We start from the raw sequence: 15,943 nt of genomic DNA, 5'->3' as shown, positions 1-15,943 counted from the left end.
GCAGCTTTGATTGATAATTAAGTTCCCAAAAATATGAGTTAGAGAGTGTGAACAATGGAGAAAAGCTAACCTTTCTATTACAGCCTTAGCTCTTGACTTCTTGTATTTAAGATTACAGATGCTCCATTAAATCGATTTTGTGTTTAATCTCCTCTTGAAAAACAGTGAATGCAAGTCCCCAACTTTCTTTCCTTTGAGAGAACCCAAGTATTGACAATGAAAACTACAAGGCTCAAATCAGATGACTAACAACATCCACTGGGGATAAGAAAACTTTAGCATGTCTCTTTTTTGGGGCGTTTCCTCAACTAACTCTAACTGGATTGAAATGTCAAAATATATTTCACACTAGATTTAAAAAAAAAATTTTTTTTTTTTTTTGGAGAAATCAGATTTGAGAGGGCAGGGGATTTATTTAAAATCAGATGAATTATTATTTAATAATTAAAAATACATAGCTTTAAAAACACAGCTATGCTTTTTTAAAGCATCAGAGAAATTTTCAACAGTAATGTGGCTTTTAAATAAAGTTTCATACTTATCTCTTTTCTGTTTATCTAGTTCTTGTGCCCTGTTTTAACACTTTTAGGTCCTTCAGTAAGATATAAAAGTATGAAGAACATAGGATGGGAAAAAAATTAAAAATTTATAAATAAGAGCAGGCAGGAGACTGTCAATATATCAGAAGGGAACTACTTGATTGCCTTTTGAATTTGTGCTGGAGCGACAGGACTCATCTCCCTGGCTCCGGTTTTGAATGTGGGGAAATGACCAGCTGAACTATGGCTTTCTCTGGTTCATCTCTTTGCAGCCTCTTTCTCAAGCACCACTCATACTAGGACTGGTGATGGTTTAGTCGCTAAATCGTCCGACTACTGCGACCCCATGGATTGTAGCCTGCCAGGCTCCTCTATTCCTGTGATTCTCAAGAATACTGGAGTGGGTTGCCATTTCGTCCCCAGGGGATCGTCCCAAACCAGGAATCGAACCCGGGTCTCCTGCACCGCAGGCAGATTCTTTACCAACTGAGCTACGAGGAAAGCTCTCCACACTAGTATTACATTCCAGCATGTGGTCAGTCTCAAATTTAGAGCCGCTGGCAAGAAAATCCAGTTCATACTCTATGTACAGCTTACCTTCAAAAGAGGGAAAACTACCTTGGCAATGACAGCACAACCAGTGTATTTGAGAAATCCTGTAGGAGAGCCTCTCCCCATTTCTAGAGGAAGGGAGTGGTGAGGAAAGAATGGTGTAGCAGTGATCCTCAAGTGTGGTACCCGAACCAGCAGCTCAGCATCACGTGTAAACTATTTGGAAATGCAAATTACCGGTCCCCTCCCCCGCCCCAGACCTACTTAAGCAGGAACTCTGGCGTTGGGGCCAAGCAATCTGCGTTTAACTAGCCCTTTGGGTGGTTCTAATGTATTATCACTGACAGAAAAACGAGAATATAAATTTTCTAAAGGAGCTTTAAAGTCCAGTCCAGTCAAAACCTGGAGGGGGAAGACGAGCAGAACAGGAGGTTCAATTCCTGCCCCGGTGGGGTGGGGTGAGTCCCAGGCCCCGTGACCTGTCCGCGACCCCCTTCCGCACACACGCCCCCCGCGGTCCCGGGGGTGGGGCGGGGGGAGTGGGGCAGGCACCCCGCCCCCCGGCCTCACCGCCCGCCCCCAGGCCGCGCCGGCCGCCCACTGGGAGTCTGGTCGACAGCTCGGGACTCGCGAGCCCCTCCCGCGGCCGCGCGTGCCGGCCGCAGCCCCCTTCCGCCCGGCCTGCCCCTTTGTCCGCCCCGAGGGCGGCACCTTCCCGCCCGCGGGGTGTGCGAACCCTCGGGGGGCGGGAAAGGAGGAGGGACCGGGGAGGGAAGGAGGAGGAGCGAGGCGGGCGGCTGAGTGCAGGGGTGGGGAGCCGCCGCCGCACACCCGACTCCCGTCCCGCCCGGGCCGCGAAAAGGGGCTTTTGTGGCCGGCCGGGGTTCTCGCGGACCGCCCGCCCCGGGGCGGGGTGGCGCCTCCCCCTTGGCGGGAGCCAACGCGGCCTTCCCGGCCGGGGAACGCGGCGGCCGCCGGCGGCCGAGCGGGACAGAGCGCGGAGCCGGCAGCGGCGCTCGGCAGGAGAGCGCGGCTAAGCGGAGGGGAGGGCCGGAGGGTGGGGCAGGGCGGGGCTGGGCCGGGCCGCGGCGGAGCCCAGCGCCCGCGCCTCCGCCTTCCGCCGCCGCGGTCCAGACCGCGCGGGCGGGCGGCCTACGCCCGAGAACGGGAGGTGCGAGGCGGCGCGGGCCTGCGCGCCGGGCCTGGGGCCGGGCGGCTGTCGAGGTCGGGGTAGGGCGAGGGGAGAGAAGAAAGGGTTGTGCAAATATTGTGACTGCTGGGTGCGGAAACTCTCCGCCGTGCTGTCTGAGGTCCCGGCTCCACGCCCTGGGAAACTGCGGGATGGCCCGACGGGCCGTCGTTTGGAGGGTCTCTGTGACCGCCTTCCAGACAACCGTCGCCCGTTTCATCCAGACCTGAGACGGGTGGGGAACCTTGTCCACTCACCTTTTATTCTAGAGTCCCAAGGACAGGACACTAAGTGACTTCTTGGGGCGCTGCAGCTCCAGGAAAGCGCTGGGCGGTTACCACCGTGGGAGGCGGATGTGAGGGGGGAGCCTCTCCTAGTCTTTCTAATCCCCCTACCCCACCCGTCGGCTACAGCCTTGAGTTTTCCTTGCCAGTCTCCTGATCTCTTAGATGGCATAGCACAGTGAAGGGACAGGAGACCACCGATACACCCTGGAGGGCAAAAAAAAAAAAAAAAACGGGGAGCGCCGCTGAGGTGGTCCGGACAACTAATCGCGGGAACTCGCGGATATTCGCGTCTTCGCGCGGCGACCGCGGCCTCGCGAGTCTTGCCTGTCCCAGAGCGTGGTGGCTGCTGGTGCGTAAAGTGATTCTGGAACCGTCTGTCCGCAAGGGTCTCCCCAGTAGCTGAGTTAGGAACTTGTACATATCGGGCCTTTTTCTTTTTTTATTTTATTTTATTTTTTATATCAGGCCTTTTTAAAGTCAGCACTGGGTTGACTTTAATTTTCTCCCGCAGATTTCCTACAATTTCTGGCCGGTTTGAAATTTCGGCCCTTAATTCCTAGTACCTAAGGGGAAGAAAATTCGAATTACCGACGACGCTTACGAAAAAGAGTCGTTTTGACTCGGTTGGTCAAACAGCAGCATCACCGAGCAAAACTAGTTGTGTATGTCCATGCTAAAATCTGTTAAAGCACTGAAATTGGGCAAAACACTCTTTTTAATGCCCTAATACCAGTCAGTCAATAAAGTCAGTAGTGCGGGGTGTCTTTCAGCAACAACAAACACTGCTGCTTCTGGTTTGACTTTGGCTTTTATTAGTTTGCTACACACTTCTTAGAGTTCCAATGGGTAAGTATGCCGGAATTGTGGAAATCACTTTTGTCTTCCTTTTGTTCTCTAAGCTGCTTCTTGAAGCAGAGCAGAGAGAGTTTTGAAGTGGATTCCTTAGTTCTTCCAACACTTTAATCCAGAAAACTTCAAATAAACTGATCTTGGATAGTACTTGGCAAATCGTTTCAATTTGCAGCAATTTGTGTGTGTGTTCCTGCTTCAGGAGGATGAGGTGGGATGAGGAGGAGATTGTGCCTATATTAGGACAGGTGTAATCTTGGAAAGAGTACCATCTACAGAAAAATGAGAACGTTCTGCCGTTAATAGCTGCCCCTTTGAAGGTAATGGACATTCCATCACAGGGCTGTAAATGCAGAGTGTAGGCTCCAAAGTAGTGGGCTTCCGTCCTTCCAATGTTTGCTCTCTCCAGTGTTGGATCAAAGAGCTGTGTTTGTCTTATGAGGCCCCTTTGGAAGATGTTTTTAGAACAATTACAGATATAACAATCAGTTCAGTTTGTCTCATCTTAAGAAATGCTGCGAGAATTTTTTAGAAAGAAACCTTTAAGTAAAGACAACAGATAAGGAAAAAAGGACTACATTGGCTATTGCGAGTTAGTGCAGCTACTTCAAGAGGAAAGAGCTCGAACCTCACTCACCCACTCTCTAAACCCTGCAGTCCTGCTCTTGTTTTGAACTGAAATGGGGCAGCAGCCTTCTTTAGTGACCGACAAGGTCCTTGTTATTTAAGAGGAAGACTCTTCATAGCGACGTTGGGGGAGGGGTGGTGCTAAGAGCTCCAAAGAAACCGAGCTGCAAAATGAAATTCCCTAAGTTGCTTTGTTCCGGTGAGGCGATTGTGGGAAATTGCGTTGTCAGTATCTGAGCAAACTTTATTACTTTTCCAGAATCCATAAGCGAGATTCAAGGTTTTATTTCCTCTTGAAAAGTAACCGCTGCTGAGTACAGAAGTCAATACTTGTCAAGCCTTAAATGAAAACGTGACCCTGTTCAGTCTAGATGGGCGTTTCTGTTAAGGATTTGAAAGGGGAACTTCGCGCTGGGTATGGTAGACGCCCTTGAACTCAAAAGTTTAGCGCATCACGTCACGACTTTACTAGAGCTGATGTAGATATTTTATTTCGAACACCTTCTAAGGTGTGTGGTAAGTAGGTCCCCCTCTTAGTACCCTTATATCCTTCCCGCTAACCCCGCAGCCCTGAGCTCCAGGAAAGGAGCCTAAGGTGGCTAGCGCCCATCTATTTAAAAGGGAGGACTGCATAGACGTGAAGCCATAAGCAGCAGTAACTCAATTTGTAGACTGCGTTGACTCAGTTAATCACGGAGGTTCCTTGCATTTCCATCTAGAACTCCCCAATCACCGGCCAGTCTGTCTTCTCAGAAGCAGAAAACTGGGCAGGCCAGCCGGCTGGCCAAGGCCATTGAGAAGTCTTGCAAAATTCAGTGAAAACAGCCGTGAGAAACGGTCACCAATGACCTGGGCGGAAGCTTTCGATGTGCAGGGATGAGTGGGGTATGGGGGTGTGGCGGCGCTAGCCCTAAGCCACTAGGGTCTGCGGGGGCGGAACACACCCTGAGGACTGCGCGACCAGGCTGCTCCCGGATTCACAAGCTACCCTTTGCAGTGACCAGGGCGGACGTCCAGTTCGATTACCACGGAAGCTCTCCAGACTGATTCAACTTGACCCAAGCGTGTGACCCATCTCTTTCACCAGGGAAAGAGGGGCCCGTGACTCCCTTCACTTCGGCGGCACTGGAAAGCGTGTGTGTGTGTGTGTGTGTGTGTGTGTGTGTGTGTGTGTGTGTAGGTGTTGGCATAGGTATTCGACTTCCAAACATCTTTGGAATCTGTCTGCTCGTTTGTGATTTACAAACACAGTAAATTTCGAAGAGCTTGATAGTGTTTGTTATCAGACACGTAAATACACGGTCAGCTTTCCTCCCAAATTAGGTTTTCCCTTGACTTAAAATCTTTTGCTTGGTAATGTGTGAACTCACCATATAAATCTCCTATAGGAAACAATCAAGAGAAATTATACACATACATAACAATATGACTGAGGTAGACTTAAATAAAAAGTTAAAATGAAGCACATCAAAATATTCCAATATACCCGCAATCTCATTCAGGAAAGCAGGTCTCTTTCACGGCTCCACAAGAATTCTTTGCCCTAGTGGCCTCAGGGTGACTTCTGATAGCCCTACTTCTTAGGAAAAAAAAAAAGAGAGAGAGAGAAAGCCTGCACCCAAGTTTTGGGTGAGATTCAGTATTCTAACCAAAATATGCTCAACAGATGATAGTAGAGATGAAGCCAGAAAACAACTCCAGCTATTTAAACTGCCAAATGAGACATAAAGCTGCATTGTAAAAATCATCTGGAAAACAGGTTTTCCCATTGAAGTCTCTATGTGTTAATTACTGTGAGCTGGAAGGCTGGAGATCGAACGCCTGGAAGCCGACTTTCACCCCGCATACGTAAACGGAAAACGTGCTGAACCGCAGCCAGAGGCTTCCTGCTCGGACTCATTGCCATGCATGCCTAGACATTAATATGTGTTCATGGAGGGCTCGTACAGTACGAGGTGTTATTTCCTTATAAAGAAACACCAGGTCTCGCTTTCCATTCTTCTTACAAAATTATTCGCATTATTTATGCTACATTGAGCGATCTAATTTCTTCGTGATAGTCAGCTAATTGCTCTGGCAGGTAATTAGAAGCAGTTTACAACGCAAAGGGCTTTTGCATTGCCCCTCGGATTATTAAGTTGCGCTGTAAATTATACCATATTTGCTAGGGAAAAATTCTTTTGAGTAAGTTCTCTTCCTGAGATCCCAGATGAAATGGGCTCCCCACCCCACCTCCCCTTCGTACACACCCCTCCCTAGCCACCCCCACCGCCACCACACCCCCTGCTTTTCCTGGACTCAGAGTCGAATGATTCTAAAGCACGCGATTTTGTTCGTGTTCACTGGGCCGAAATAACGTGGCCATTATGGCCTGAAATGGGCCAGGTTTGAAGCGAGCTTCCTGCGCGCCTGCAATATCCAGCAGGCATGTGGGAAAAGAACGGCTTAAATGGGGACATCTGTTCAAGTGCTGCTCATCTTACTCTTACAGCCAGGTCAGGTTAAGAGAATAACCTGTTCGCCACCTTTTTTCTTGTTAATAAGACTATTAGAAAAAAAGCGAGCACACACACAAACAACACTAATTGAGCTACCGTAGAAGCAAGGAATCAGACACACAAAGGTAGCAGCTGAGTTACAAGAGGAACTGTAAAAAATAACCATTGGGCTATTTCAATGAAAATCTACAGGACTATGAGAAAAAAAGAAAAGAAAATTGAACATGTGAATTCAGAAATGCTCTCTACAAAAATGGTTTTACCTAAGAGATTTTAAAGACTCAACAAAGACTGGTTTGTTTTCATTTTAATAAAATTGATCTGAAGATAAACTTCACTGGAAAAAGATTTCTTTAGCTTTCAAATACTCTGAGGCCCCACACTTTTTGTTACCGGTGTTTTCTGGTCTATGTTATCTCTGAGACAAACCCCAAGTGGGGGCATCCTAGTTTGCCCCCTCATTTTGGAAAAGTGAACTGTATCCCCTTTCACAAATATCACCCATTTGTAAACCTTATACAATGATGTATAAGTGTGGTTAAACCTAGAGACCGGGTGCAGCTCCTAGATTATTTGTAATTAAACACAATTCCCAAAGTAACATTTATCTTCCGGAAACTGCGATTGCAATTGTCAACCGTCTGGAAGAGACCTCGGGGTAATCTGGGAGCATTACCTCCTCTAGTAACAGAACAGAATAAAAGAAATCAATAGTGTTGAGGATAAGAATTCAGTAGTTTTTAACTCTGCATGTTAGCTGTGAGAAAGTGATATATAATACCAAAAGAGAAAATAGCTGAAACAAATCCACTCTAGGAAAAAATCAGAGGTGAACTTGTCTGAATGTCTAAGCCTCTTTCTTGCCTTGCTCAACTAGAATACACACACACACACACACACACACACATGCACACACACACCCCACCACAAATGAACAAACTCTCTTCCCTATGCGTGTTTCCTTCATTTACATGATGAAAGAGGAATATGAAATGCTGTAGAATTAATTATCAATTTCATCTGTGGGGTAGCAGGGAGATGAATATGAAATATACCATTGAGTACACGCCTGCCTGTAGAACTAGCACGCAATCATATCAACATGCTTTGAAGATATGAAAATTATGCATGCACACAAATAAGGAATTATTATCTTCCTTTAATATATGATGAAATGCCTATTTGGGTAAATATCTTCATGTTTCTCCTATCCATGAATTTACCAACACATTCATATGTTTGCTACATTAAAGTCTTCCTTGTCTTTCTGAATATCTGCAAATTTGACTGCCCTAGCTAAAAGGAATCTTTAAAGCATCGTAATATCCTAAGTTAGATGAGTCCCTTTTAATTAAAATGTCCCTAACTTTTGAGTGTTTCTAAGTGGCAGAGAGAAAGAATAAATATTAAGCAGCGTGATACGGGGTGGGGGTAGGGGGAATCTAGTCAATTAAGAAACAATATGCTTTTTCAAGCGACCCTATTTATTTAAAAAGAGTCGCCAAGGCAATGCTTTGCAGGAGATCCTTGCACGTAGATCAAGAGTCACCACTGCTTCGCTGTGGTCAACAAATGCATCCAATTAAGCAGAACCAGGAAAGTAAGGACTTGGCTGTAAATGTGGCCGGATAGTTTGAAACCGAATAACCTCACTAATAGGGGCTATTGTTCAGTATGGAAGTTCCCATTTTCCAATCAGGAAAATACAGCCCTTTCTGGACTCTGGCTGACCGATCCCTTCCCACCTACGGCTCAACAATCTGCCACCAGCGAGGGGCTTTTATTGCCTCCCTTCCCAGGAAATGTTAGGCAACTTCCTAGTAAAGCCGCCCGAAAGCAAAAGGATGCCTCTCGGGAATCCACAGGTCTATGCCTGGTCAGGTTTTCTTTTCAGCAGGAAAGAAACTTTTACCAGAGAGCTCCAGGCAAGGAGACACCCCCAACCTGGCCCGGACTGCTGCTCCTTGCAGCCGCTGGCTGCGCTCGGTTCGCTCCCCACCCTTCTTCACGTTTTATGTAGGAGCCAAGGAGTCCGCGCGCGAGGTCCCTGCACAGTGGCCAGAGATTGGGGGCTGTCTCCCTCTTTGAGGAGAGGCGCCCACCAGGTCACCTGGGTCTTCAGCGGGCACCGGCCAAATCAGCTGCCTGAGCTTGCGCGTTCCGCCAACGCTCGGGAAACCGAGATGCGAAGAGCCCTGTTTAAACGTACCCAGCAGAGGTACTCGCCTATATAGTTCATGTGCGTTTTTTTTGTTTTTGTTTTTTTTCTTATTAGGCTTTTTCAGCTCTGTGTATTTACCAGACCACACTTAACACGTTCAAAACCTTATTTGGTGTAGATCTGTTGCTGGACACTTGAAAGCCTGGATAACTTTGATGTTTTCGACTATAAATCCCCAATCGTACTCAATGGTTACAAATGGTTTTATTTACTTGTCCTTCTATCTACACATTTTAATCTGTTTAACCAAACAGCAGAGGCATATTTCACTCCCCACTCCACGAAAAGGAAAATCAGGGACCGAGTCCTCTAATTTGCTTTTAGGACCTTCTATTTCTTTGGTTGTGAAAACCTGAGAGCTCCAAATCACAGCATTGATTAGTCTTCAAACCAGCCAGCAAAAAAGCTCCCCTTTCCCACTCTATCTAAAGAGATGTTGATGTATATTGTAGCTGCAAGGTGTTAGATATACTTGAGCAAGTTGTTCCCAGGATGTAAATTAGGTCCCAAAAGCTGTTGTCCAAATCGAAGAAACAGAGAAATTAATCTGGGAGACTATCCATCATCACCGGTAATAAAGAGAGCGACATGGATGAGACAGATGATATGATTAAGGGGCTGTGGTCGTTTTAATTAACTTTTTGCTGTCCTGTAATGATCAAACTGGTCACCAGACCCGGTCAATAAGCATGTTAATATCAAACAAATAAAACCAGGGATGATTAAAAACCTCCTGGTTTATTAAATTTGAAATTCAAATGAAATTTATGCTGCAGATGCATACAGAATGCTAATAGATTTTAGCTTTATTGAAAGTGGATCTCACAGGTTTGCAAGAAACAGCAGAATATCCATCTACTCCTCTCTCAGGCAGCACTTAAACTTCTTATGGGGTGGGGGAAACTTTTAATTGATGTTAGAAAGCCTGCATTTCCTATCTTTCTTCCTCTTCCCCTTCCAAACCTCCGTATTATTGCAGTTTAATACTCAAGAGCAGTCATCAATATCACAAAAGGTAAACTGAACTGGATGTGCTGTGAAATGCTTTCCCCAGCAGACTGTATCTATAATGGATTACAGATGTTCCCTCCTGTGGGGGGATTCAAAAATAATACAGTCACTTCTGCAAAGTGGAGAAAGAGCTGCCATTAAGACCAGTTTCATTGTTGGTCTGGTTGGTTGCTGGTCACTGTTTCAAGATTATTGTTGTTTCAATTTTTGGTCAATTATATAATTCTCTTTGCCTTTCCTTTTTAATTCTTCTGTCTTATGCCTTAGAACAAACACTAACCACTTCTTTTGGGGTGAGGGGTAGGGTGAAAAAAAAACTTTGACAATTAGTATAAAATAAACACTTAATTTTAAAGTGGGAGTAAATGGAGTATACATATATATATGAAAACATAAATATATTTTTTCATAATGAAGATGCACGTTTGTGAAAATCTGCAAGTCAACCTTATGCAAACTGAAGAATCCAGTATACTCACTATAGCCACACCAACATTGTGACCCATTGTCCTAGGCAGAATTACATGATTCTAAAGTGGATTTATATAAATACAATCTTAGAAGTAGATACTCAAATTTGTAATCACACAATGTGTGTTTTTCTAATTCCTGCATTTTTTGAGGAAACAATGGTTAATGTTTGTTTACTCTCAGAATCAGCTTTTAACTTTTCAAAAGTCCTGCCTCACTTCCTACTAGAGATAGGAGGATAAAAAGATAAAATAAATAACTATTCATAGAAGGGAGTCTTCCCTCAAGCTTTCTTTCTCCACCTTTGAGGGTGACGCTATTGATTAGAATTAAATCCCAAATTTGAACAACTGTATATTAGGTCTTTAAAATGAATATCATTATAGAAGGAGACCAAAGCAATGAAGTTAATTCTCTTTATTTGTTAAACGGAGTTCCCTCCTTTCCCCCACCCCTTCCTCCTTCTGGGCTGGCCTGTCACGCCTTCTCAACACGCTAAAATCATTCAGAGTGGCTTGCAGGGAGAAACACGACATTTATGGTAAGCGTCAGCCTTCAGAGAAAGAAAGCAGTTCATTAATTTACTTCACACTTACTTCAAAGTATGAGAATGTACCTTATCCCCTTAATCAATAGATATGATGTACAGTCAATATCTCAACACTGTTATAAAGGGGTCAGAAACACTTACTCTCACACCACAAACATCAGCCTCAACTCTGTTCAATGAAACTTACACAATGCTACAACCTGACTTTGGACTTCAGTAAACCCCAGGAGGATTTTTTTTTTTTTTTTTACATCCCCAGAAGCTGTAATGTACTTGAGGAAGGTTCAAAACAATAAAATGAAAAGGTTTCCTCTGTCAAAACAAAACACCTCTCTCAGCTAGTAACATTTTTTTTTTTTTTAATCACTTCTGACTTAAAATTAGATTTCTGGGAGTATTTGTAACTGCTTAAATATGTGAATTACTTTTTAAAGACATATGGCTATTCAACAGGGCTCCAAAGGCTGTGGACTTTTTGTTACACTGATGTGGTGCTTTCTGTAGTTTAAGGTGTTTCCTTGTGGTGGCAGTGAAATTGTAATTACATTTCTGTAGGCAACTAATACCACAAATAGCAAGCAAGTTCTAAAATCCACCAAATTTGAACTGTTGCCATGCATACACTTAACAGATATCTGGCCCTTCAAACCCCACTAGACACAGAAGCTTTCCATACACGTGGTCCAAGATTGGTTAAAAGCTTGTTTCTCTTCTCAGATAAATAAAACCCCCAGATTTCAATCAAAATACCGATTTTTTTTTTCTTCAGAAAGAGGCGGTGGGATATCCTACGAAAACTCCTAAATTCTAGAAAACGCTCCTTTTCTCACCCCTCAGGAAAAAAAAAAATACTCTTACCCCTTTCTTTTATCTAATCCTTTTGTATTGAAATTTACTCATCGCCACGGGACAAACACACGGTCTCCCCTACAGTGAGACTTGCACTTCCAAAGCCGAATCCCACCTCAGGAGAAAAAAAAAGCTACCGCATCAAAGTAACAGCTCTTTGACGCAGGCGCACACCCTCCCGAACGCTCTAAAAATACCCCTCAGCCTCCCTAAATTTCTATCCTTCGGCTGGAAAGCCAGGAAAGGAGAGGATGGTATTAATATGATTTTGTTTTAAAATGTAGTGACAGTATCCGAAAAATTAAGGGGGAAAAAAAAAACCAATCAAGATTTGAGCTACAAGAAAACCCGAGGAAGCTGGCGACAGTGATAGCATTTGTGAATATTTATTCAACCTCACTCAACTTCGCAGTCAGTTTCACTCTTCAGATCGCCATGTCTCTCTTTTACGTGCATACACTTCACTGCACCGGTCCTGTTCTCCACCACAGTTTCGTCGCAGAGACACACACCAGCACACACGATCCCTTCCCCACGTGTGTGACAGACTGCCCTCGCCTCTCCCCTGTGAAGCGAACACACACTCATCCACTCTCCCTCCTTTTTCACACACACAAACCCGCACATTCACCCTTCCTCTTCTCCAAACCACACTCAGACACCACCTAGCACACTCCCCCGCCCCCAACACACACTCGACTGCACTGTCCCTCTGCCCTCCCCAGGTTTATCACTCAGTTACACTACGCTCACCCTTCCCCTCAACAATTTACTGGTCTGTTCCCCTTTGTCACACACACAGTTAAATTGTCACTCACAACCCCTCTCCCTCTCTGCACGGTCCCTCCCCTTCCCCCGTCGCGGTTTCACTGCCCGACTCTACTCCCCAGCCTCTCCGCGTCGCCCCCCTCAGGCTGCACTGCGTTCTTCTCAGCTTTGCTACACTCGCAGAGTGACACACACACACACACACCAAACCGCTTTGTAACACACACGCAGTCACGCGCGCCCCTCCCGCTCCCGCTCCGGCTCCCCGCAACCCCCCCAGGGCGGCCGGCGGCTGCGCCGATGACCTCACGGCGCGCGCGCGGCGCGGCCCGGCGAGGCCGCAGATTGGCTGGCCGCGCCTCCGCGGCACTTCAAAGCCGGAGAGGGAGCTACAATTGTGGTGGAATGGGCGGAACTGATCATTGTATTGCACACCTCTAAAAAAAACACTGCCTCTGATTTATCAATATAAAAAAGATCCTCTGAGAGGAGGAGGGCACTTTTGTGTGATGGCAACTTCACTTCTAGGGGTGAGTCTCAGGATTTTCTCTTGCTGGTTTAATTAGTTTTCTTTTATTGCCGATCGGAGGGGGTTAAAGTCGCCCCGGCCAGGCCACGGGCTATCAGTCTCTATTGAGAGCTTTTTTCCTCCCCCCCTTTAAATACAAGTGAGTTTAGAGAAAAGAAAGAGGGGGAGAGGGGGGGCAGAGTCACTTTTTTCAGCGCAGGAAAAGGTTCGGAGGGCATTTAGACAAGCCACCTCGCAGCGCCCGGCCGCTCCCCGCCCCGGAGACGTGCGTCCAGCCTATTTTACATGAGACGATTTCGGGGGTAAAGAAAGCAAGTTTTTCCTCCTGGGCAAACTGCAAATTTTCCCTCTTCCCCTTAAAAAATTCCTCAGCCCGCCTTGTCTTGCAGGTACGTTGAACCCATCTCTCTCTCTCTCCTTTTCTCTTTTTTAGTATTGTAGACCTTTTTTTTTTAAAGAAAATCAGGAAGAGCGATTGAACCCTATAGTTTGACGTCTTTTGGCCTGGGAGAAACAACCCAGGATGGGTTTCTGGGAACCGCAACAGGATTTTCAAAGCTCTTCTGTGGATTTCAGGAGTAGCTCTTAAAAGCAATCCAATGGTTTTTCCCCAGGCTTCTCCGCAAACGAATCTTCCTTCTCCCCAATCTGGACTTTTTGCTTGCTTGTTTGTTTCGAAGTGCCTGGGGCCTTGTGTGCATAAGAGTGTTGTTTTAGGTGAGAATACTGTCAAACTCTTCTTTAGCATGGCGCTTTACTCCCGAATCAGACGCCGGCAGCCAAACTTGTCCCCTCCCGTAGAGTAGGAAGCAGCCGGGCGCCGGGGCTGTTGGGGGAGCCAGGTGAGTTGGTGGCGCCGCGCCGCAGCGAGAAATGGGGTGCACTGGGGGCGTTTTGGAGGCTACCGGAGGACTGATGCACATTTCCTTCCTCCCTCCCCCACCGGACCTTTGCCCACCTCCCCTCCCCCACCCCTTCTCGTCTCCTCTCAGGAAGAACCGAGGTTGGGATCGACTCCTTTGGCCATGCTCGCTGCTACCTGTAATAAGATCGGCAGCCCCAGCCCGTCTCCCTCCTCCCTCTCGGACAGCTCATCTTCCTTCGGCAAAGGCTTCCACCCCTGGAAACGGTCCTCGTCCTCGTCCTCCGGCAGCTGCAACGTAGTGGGCTCCAGTCTCTCAAGCTTCGGCGTGTCGGGGCCCTCCAGAAACGGCGGCTCGTCCTCGGCCGCGGCGGCGGCCGCGGCGGCGGCGGCGGCGGCGGCAGCTCTGGTGTCCGACTCTTTCAGCTGTGGCGGCTCACCCGGCTCTAGCGCCTTCTCGCTAACCTCCAGCAGCGCCGCCGCAGCCGCTGCCGCCGCGGCCGCCGCCGCCTCGAGCTCTCCCTTCGCAAACGACTACTCGGTGTTCCAGGCCCCTGGCGTGTCGGGGGGCAGCGGCGGCGGGGGTGGCGGCGGCGGCTCCTCGGCGCACTCGCAGGACGGCTCCCACCAGCCCGTGTTCATCTCCAAGGTGCACACCTCTGTGGACGGGCTGCAGGGCATCTACCCGCGCGTGGGCATGGCGCACCCTTACGAGTCGTGGTTCAAGCCCTCGCATCCCGGCCTGGGCGCCGCCGGCGAAGTGGGGTCGGCCGGCGCCTCCAGCTGGTGGGACGTGGGCGCGGGCTGGATCGACGTGCAGAACCCGAACGGCGCGGCGGCGCTGCCCGGCTCCCTGCACCCCGCCGCCGGGGGGCTCCAAACCTCGCTGCACTCGCCGCTCGGAGGCTACAACTCGGATTACTCAGGCCTGAGCCACTCAGCCTTCAGCAGCGGCGCCTCTTCGCACCTGCTCAGCCCCGCGGGGCAACACCTCATGGACGGCTTCAAGCCGGTGCTGCCCGGCTCCTACCCGGACTCGGCCCCGTCGCCGCTGGCCGGCGCGGGGGGCTCCATGCTGAGCGCGGGGCCGTCGGCGCCTCTGGGGGGCTCCCCGCGCTCTTCAGCCCGCCGCTACTCCGGCCGCGCCACCTGCGACTGCCCCAACTGCCAGGAGGCGGAGCGGCTGGGCCCGGCCGGGGCGAGCCTGCGGCGCAAGGGCCTGCACAGCTGCCACATCCCGGGCTGCGGCAAGGTGTACGGGAAGACGTCGCACCTCAAAGCGCACCTGCGCTGGCACACGGGCGAGCGGCCCTTCGTGTGCAACTGGCTCTTCTGCGGCAAGCGCTTCACGCGCTCCGATGAGCTCCAGCGGCACCTTCGGACCCACACCGGCGAGAAGCGCTTCGCCTGCCCGGTGTGCAACAAGCGCTTCATGCGCAGCGACCACCTGAGCAAACACGTGAAGACGCACAGCGGCGGCGGCGGCGGCTCGGCGGGCTCGGGGAGCGGCGGCAAGAAGGGCAGCGACACCGACAGCGACCACAGCGCGGCGGGCAGCCCGCCCTGCCACTCCCCGGAGCTGCTGCCGCCCCCCGAGCCCGGGCACCGCAACGGCCTGGAGTGACGTGCCCCCCCGCCCCTGCCCCGCTCCCCTTCCTCCTCCCACCTTGGTCCGTTTGGGCTTCGTGGGTCCTGGCTTTGGCTCCAGTCTCTCTCCACCCTGCTCACTATCTCTTTCCGTCTCGGCCCTTCTCTCTTCTAACTCTCTCTGTGACAACTTTGTAAAGGGAGTGTGGACATGGGAGTAACACGCGTTGCTCTCCTGGGCCCTAGCTGTCTCTACCGGATAACACCGCTGGGGCCCAGAACAGCCCCAGCCGGCGCCTCGCCAGGCCTTTGATTCTGGTCCTCTCCCTGTTCCCCCTTCACCATCCCCAGCTGGGACGGGCACATCTTTTAGAGGGAAGTGGCCGCTGGAGGTAAGGCTGGACCGATCCAGTGCCTGGGACCCCGGGCCTCCGCACGCGCGGTTCACAACTAGGCTGAGCAAGGTTGAGCGCCACCCAAGGCCTCCGGGGCAGGCCAGCCGCCGACTGGCTAGGTACCAGTACCAGAACGGCGTTTTCGGGCGTCTGAGTTGC

The 15,943-nt window shown here is 49.2% G+C and overlaps 1 protein-coding gene across 2 annotated transcripts; it reads left to right on the top strand.

Moving 5' to 3' along the window:
* The first annotated feature begins 12,823 nt into the window (after positions 1-12,823).
* Positions 12,824-15,436, top strand: SP8 (Sp8 transcription factor). Of its 2 annotated transcripts, XM_043462302.1 has the most exons (3): positions 12,824-12,941; positions 13,933-14,328; positions 14,419-15,436. In XM_043462302.1, the coding sequence occupies exons 1-3, from the start codon at positions 12,921-12,923 to the stop codon at positions 15,424-15,426; spliced, it is 1,425 nt and encodes a 474-aa protein (XP_043318237.1). In that variant the 5' UTR covers positions 12,824-12,920; the 3' UTR covers positions 15,427-15,436. The 2 variants fall into 2 exon arrangements, with proteins under 2 accessions (XP_043318237.1, XP_043318236.1); XM_043462301.1 differs by having other exon boundaries at positions 13,933-15,436.
* Positions 15,437-15,943: the final 507 nt, after the last annotated feature.

This window comes from Cervus canadensis, chromosome 3 (assembly GCF_019320065.1).
Source record: "Cervus canadensis isolate Bull #8, Minnesota chromosome 3, ASM1932006v1, whole genome shotgun sequence".
NCBI classification, from domain to species: Eukaryota; Metazoa; Chordata; class Mammalia; order Artiodactyla; family Cervidae; genus Cervus; species Cervus canadensis.
This window is presented reverse-complemented; position numbering and strand designations above follow the sequence as displayed.

Excerpts from the sequence above, each read along its gene's own strand:
- SP8 (XM_043462301.1), top strand. The coding sequence starts at position 12,921 with ATGGCAACTTCACTTCTAGGG. Across the intron at positions 12,942-13,932 it reads TGGCAACTTCACTTCTAGGG|GAAGAACCGAGGTTGGGATC; the intron begins GTGAGTCTCAGG and ends GTCTCCTCTCAG.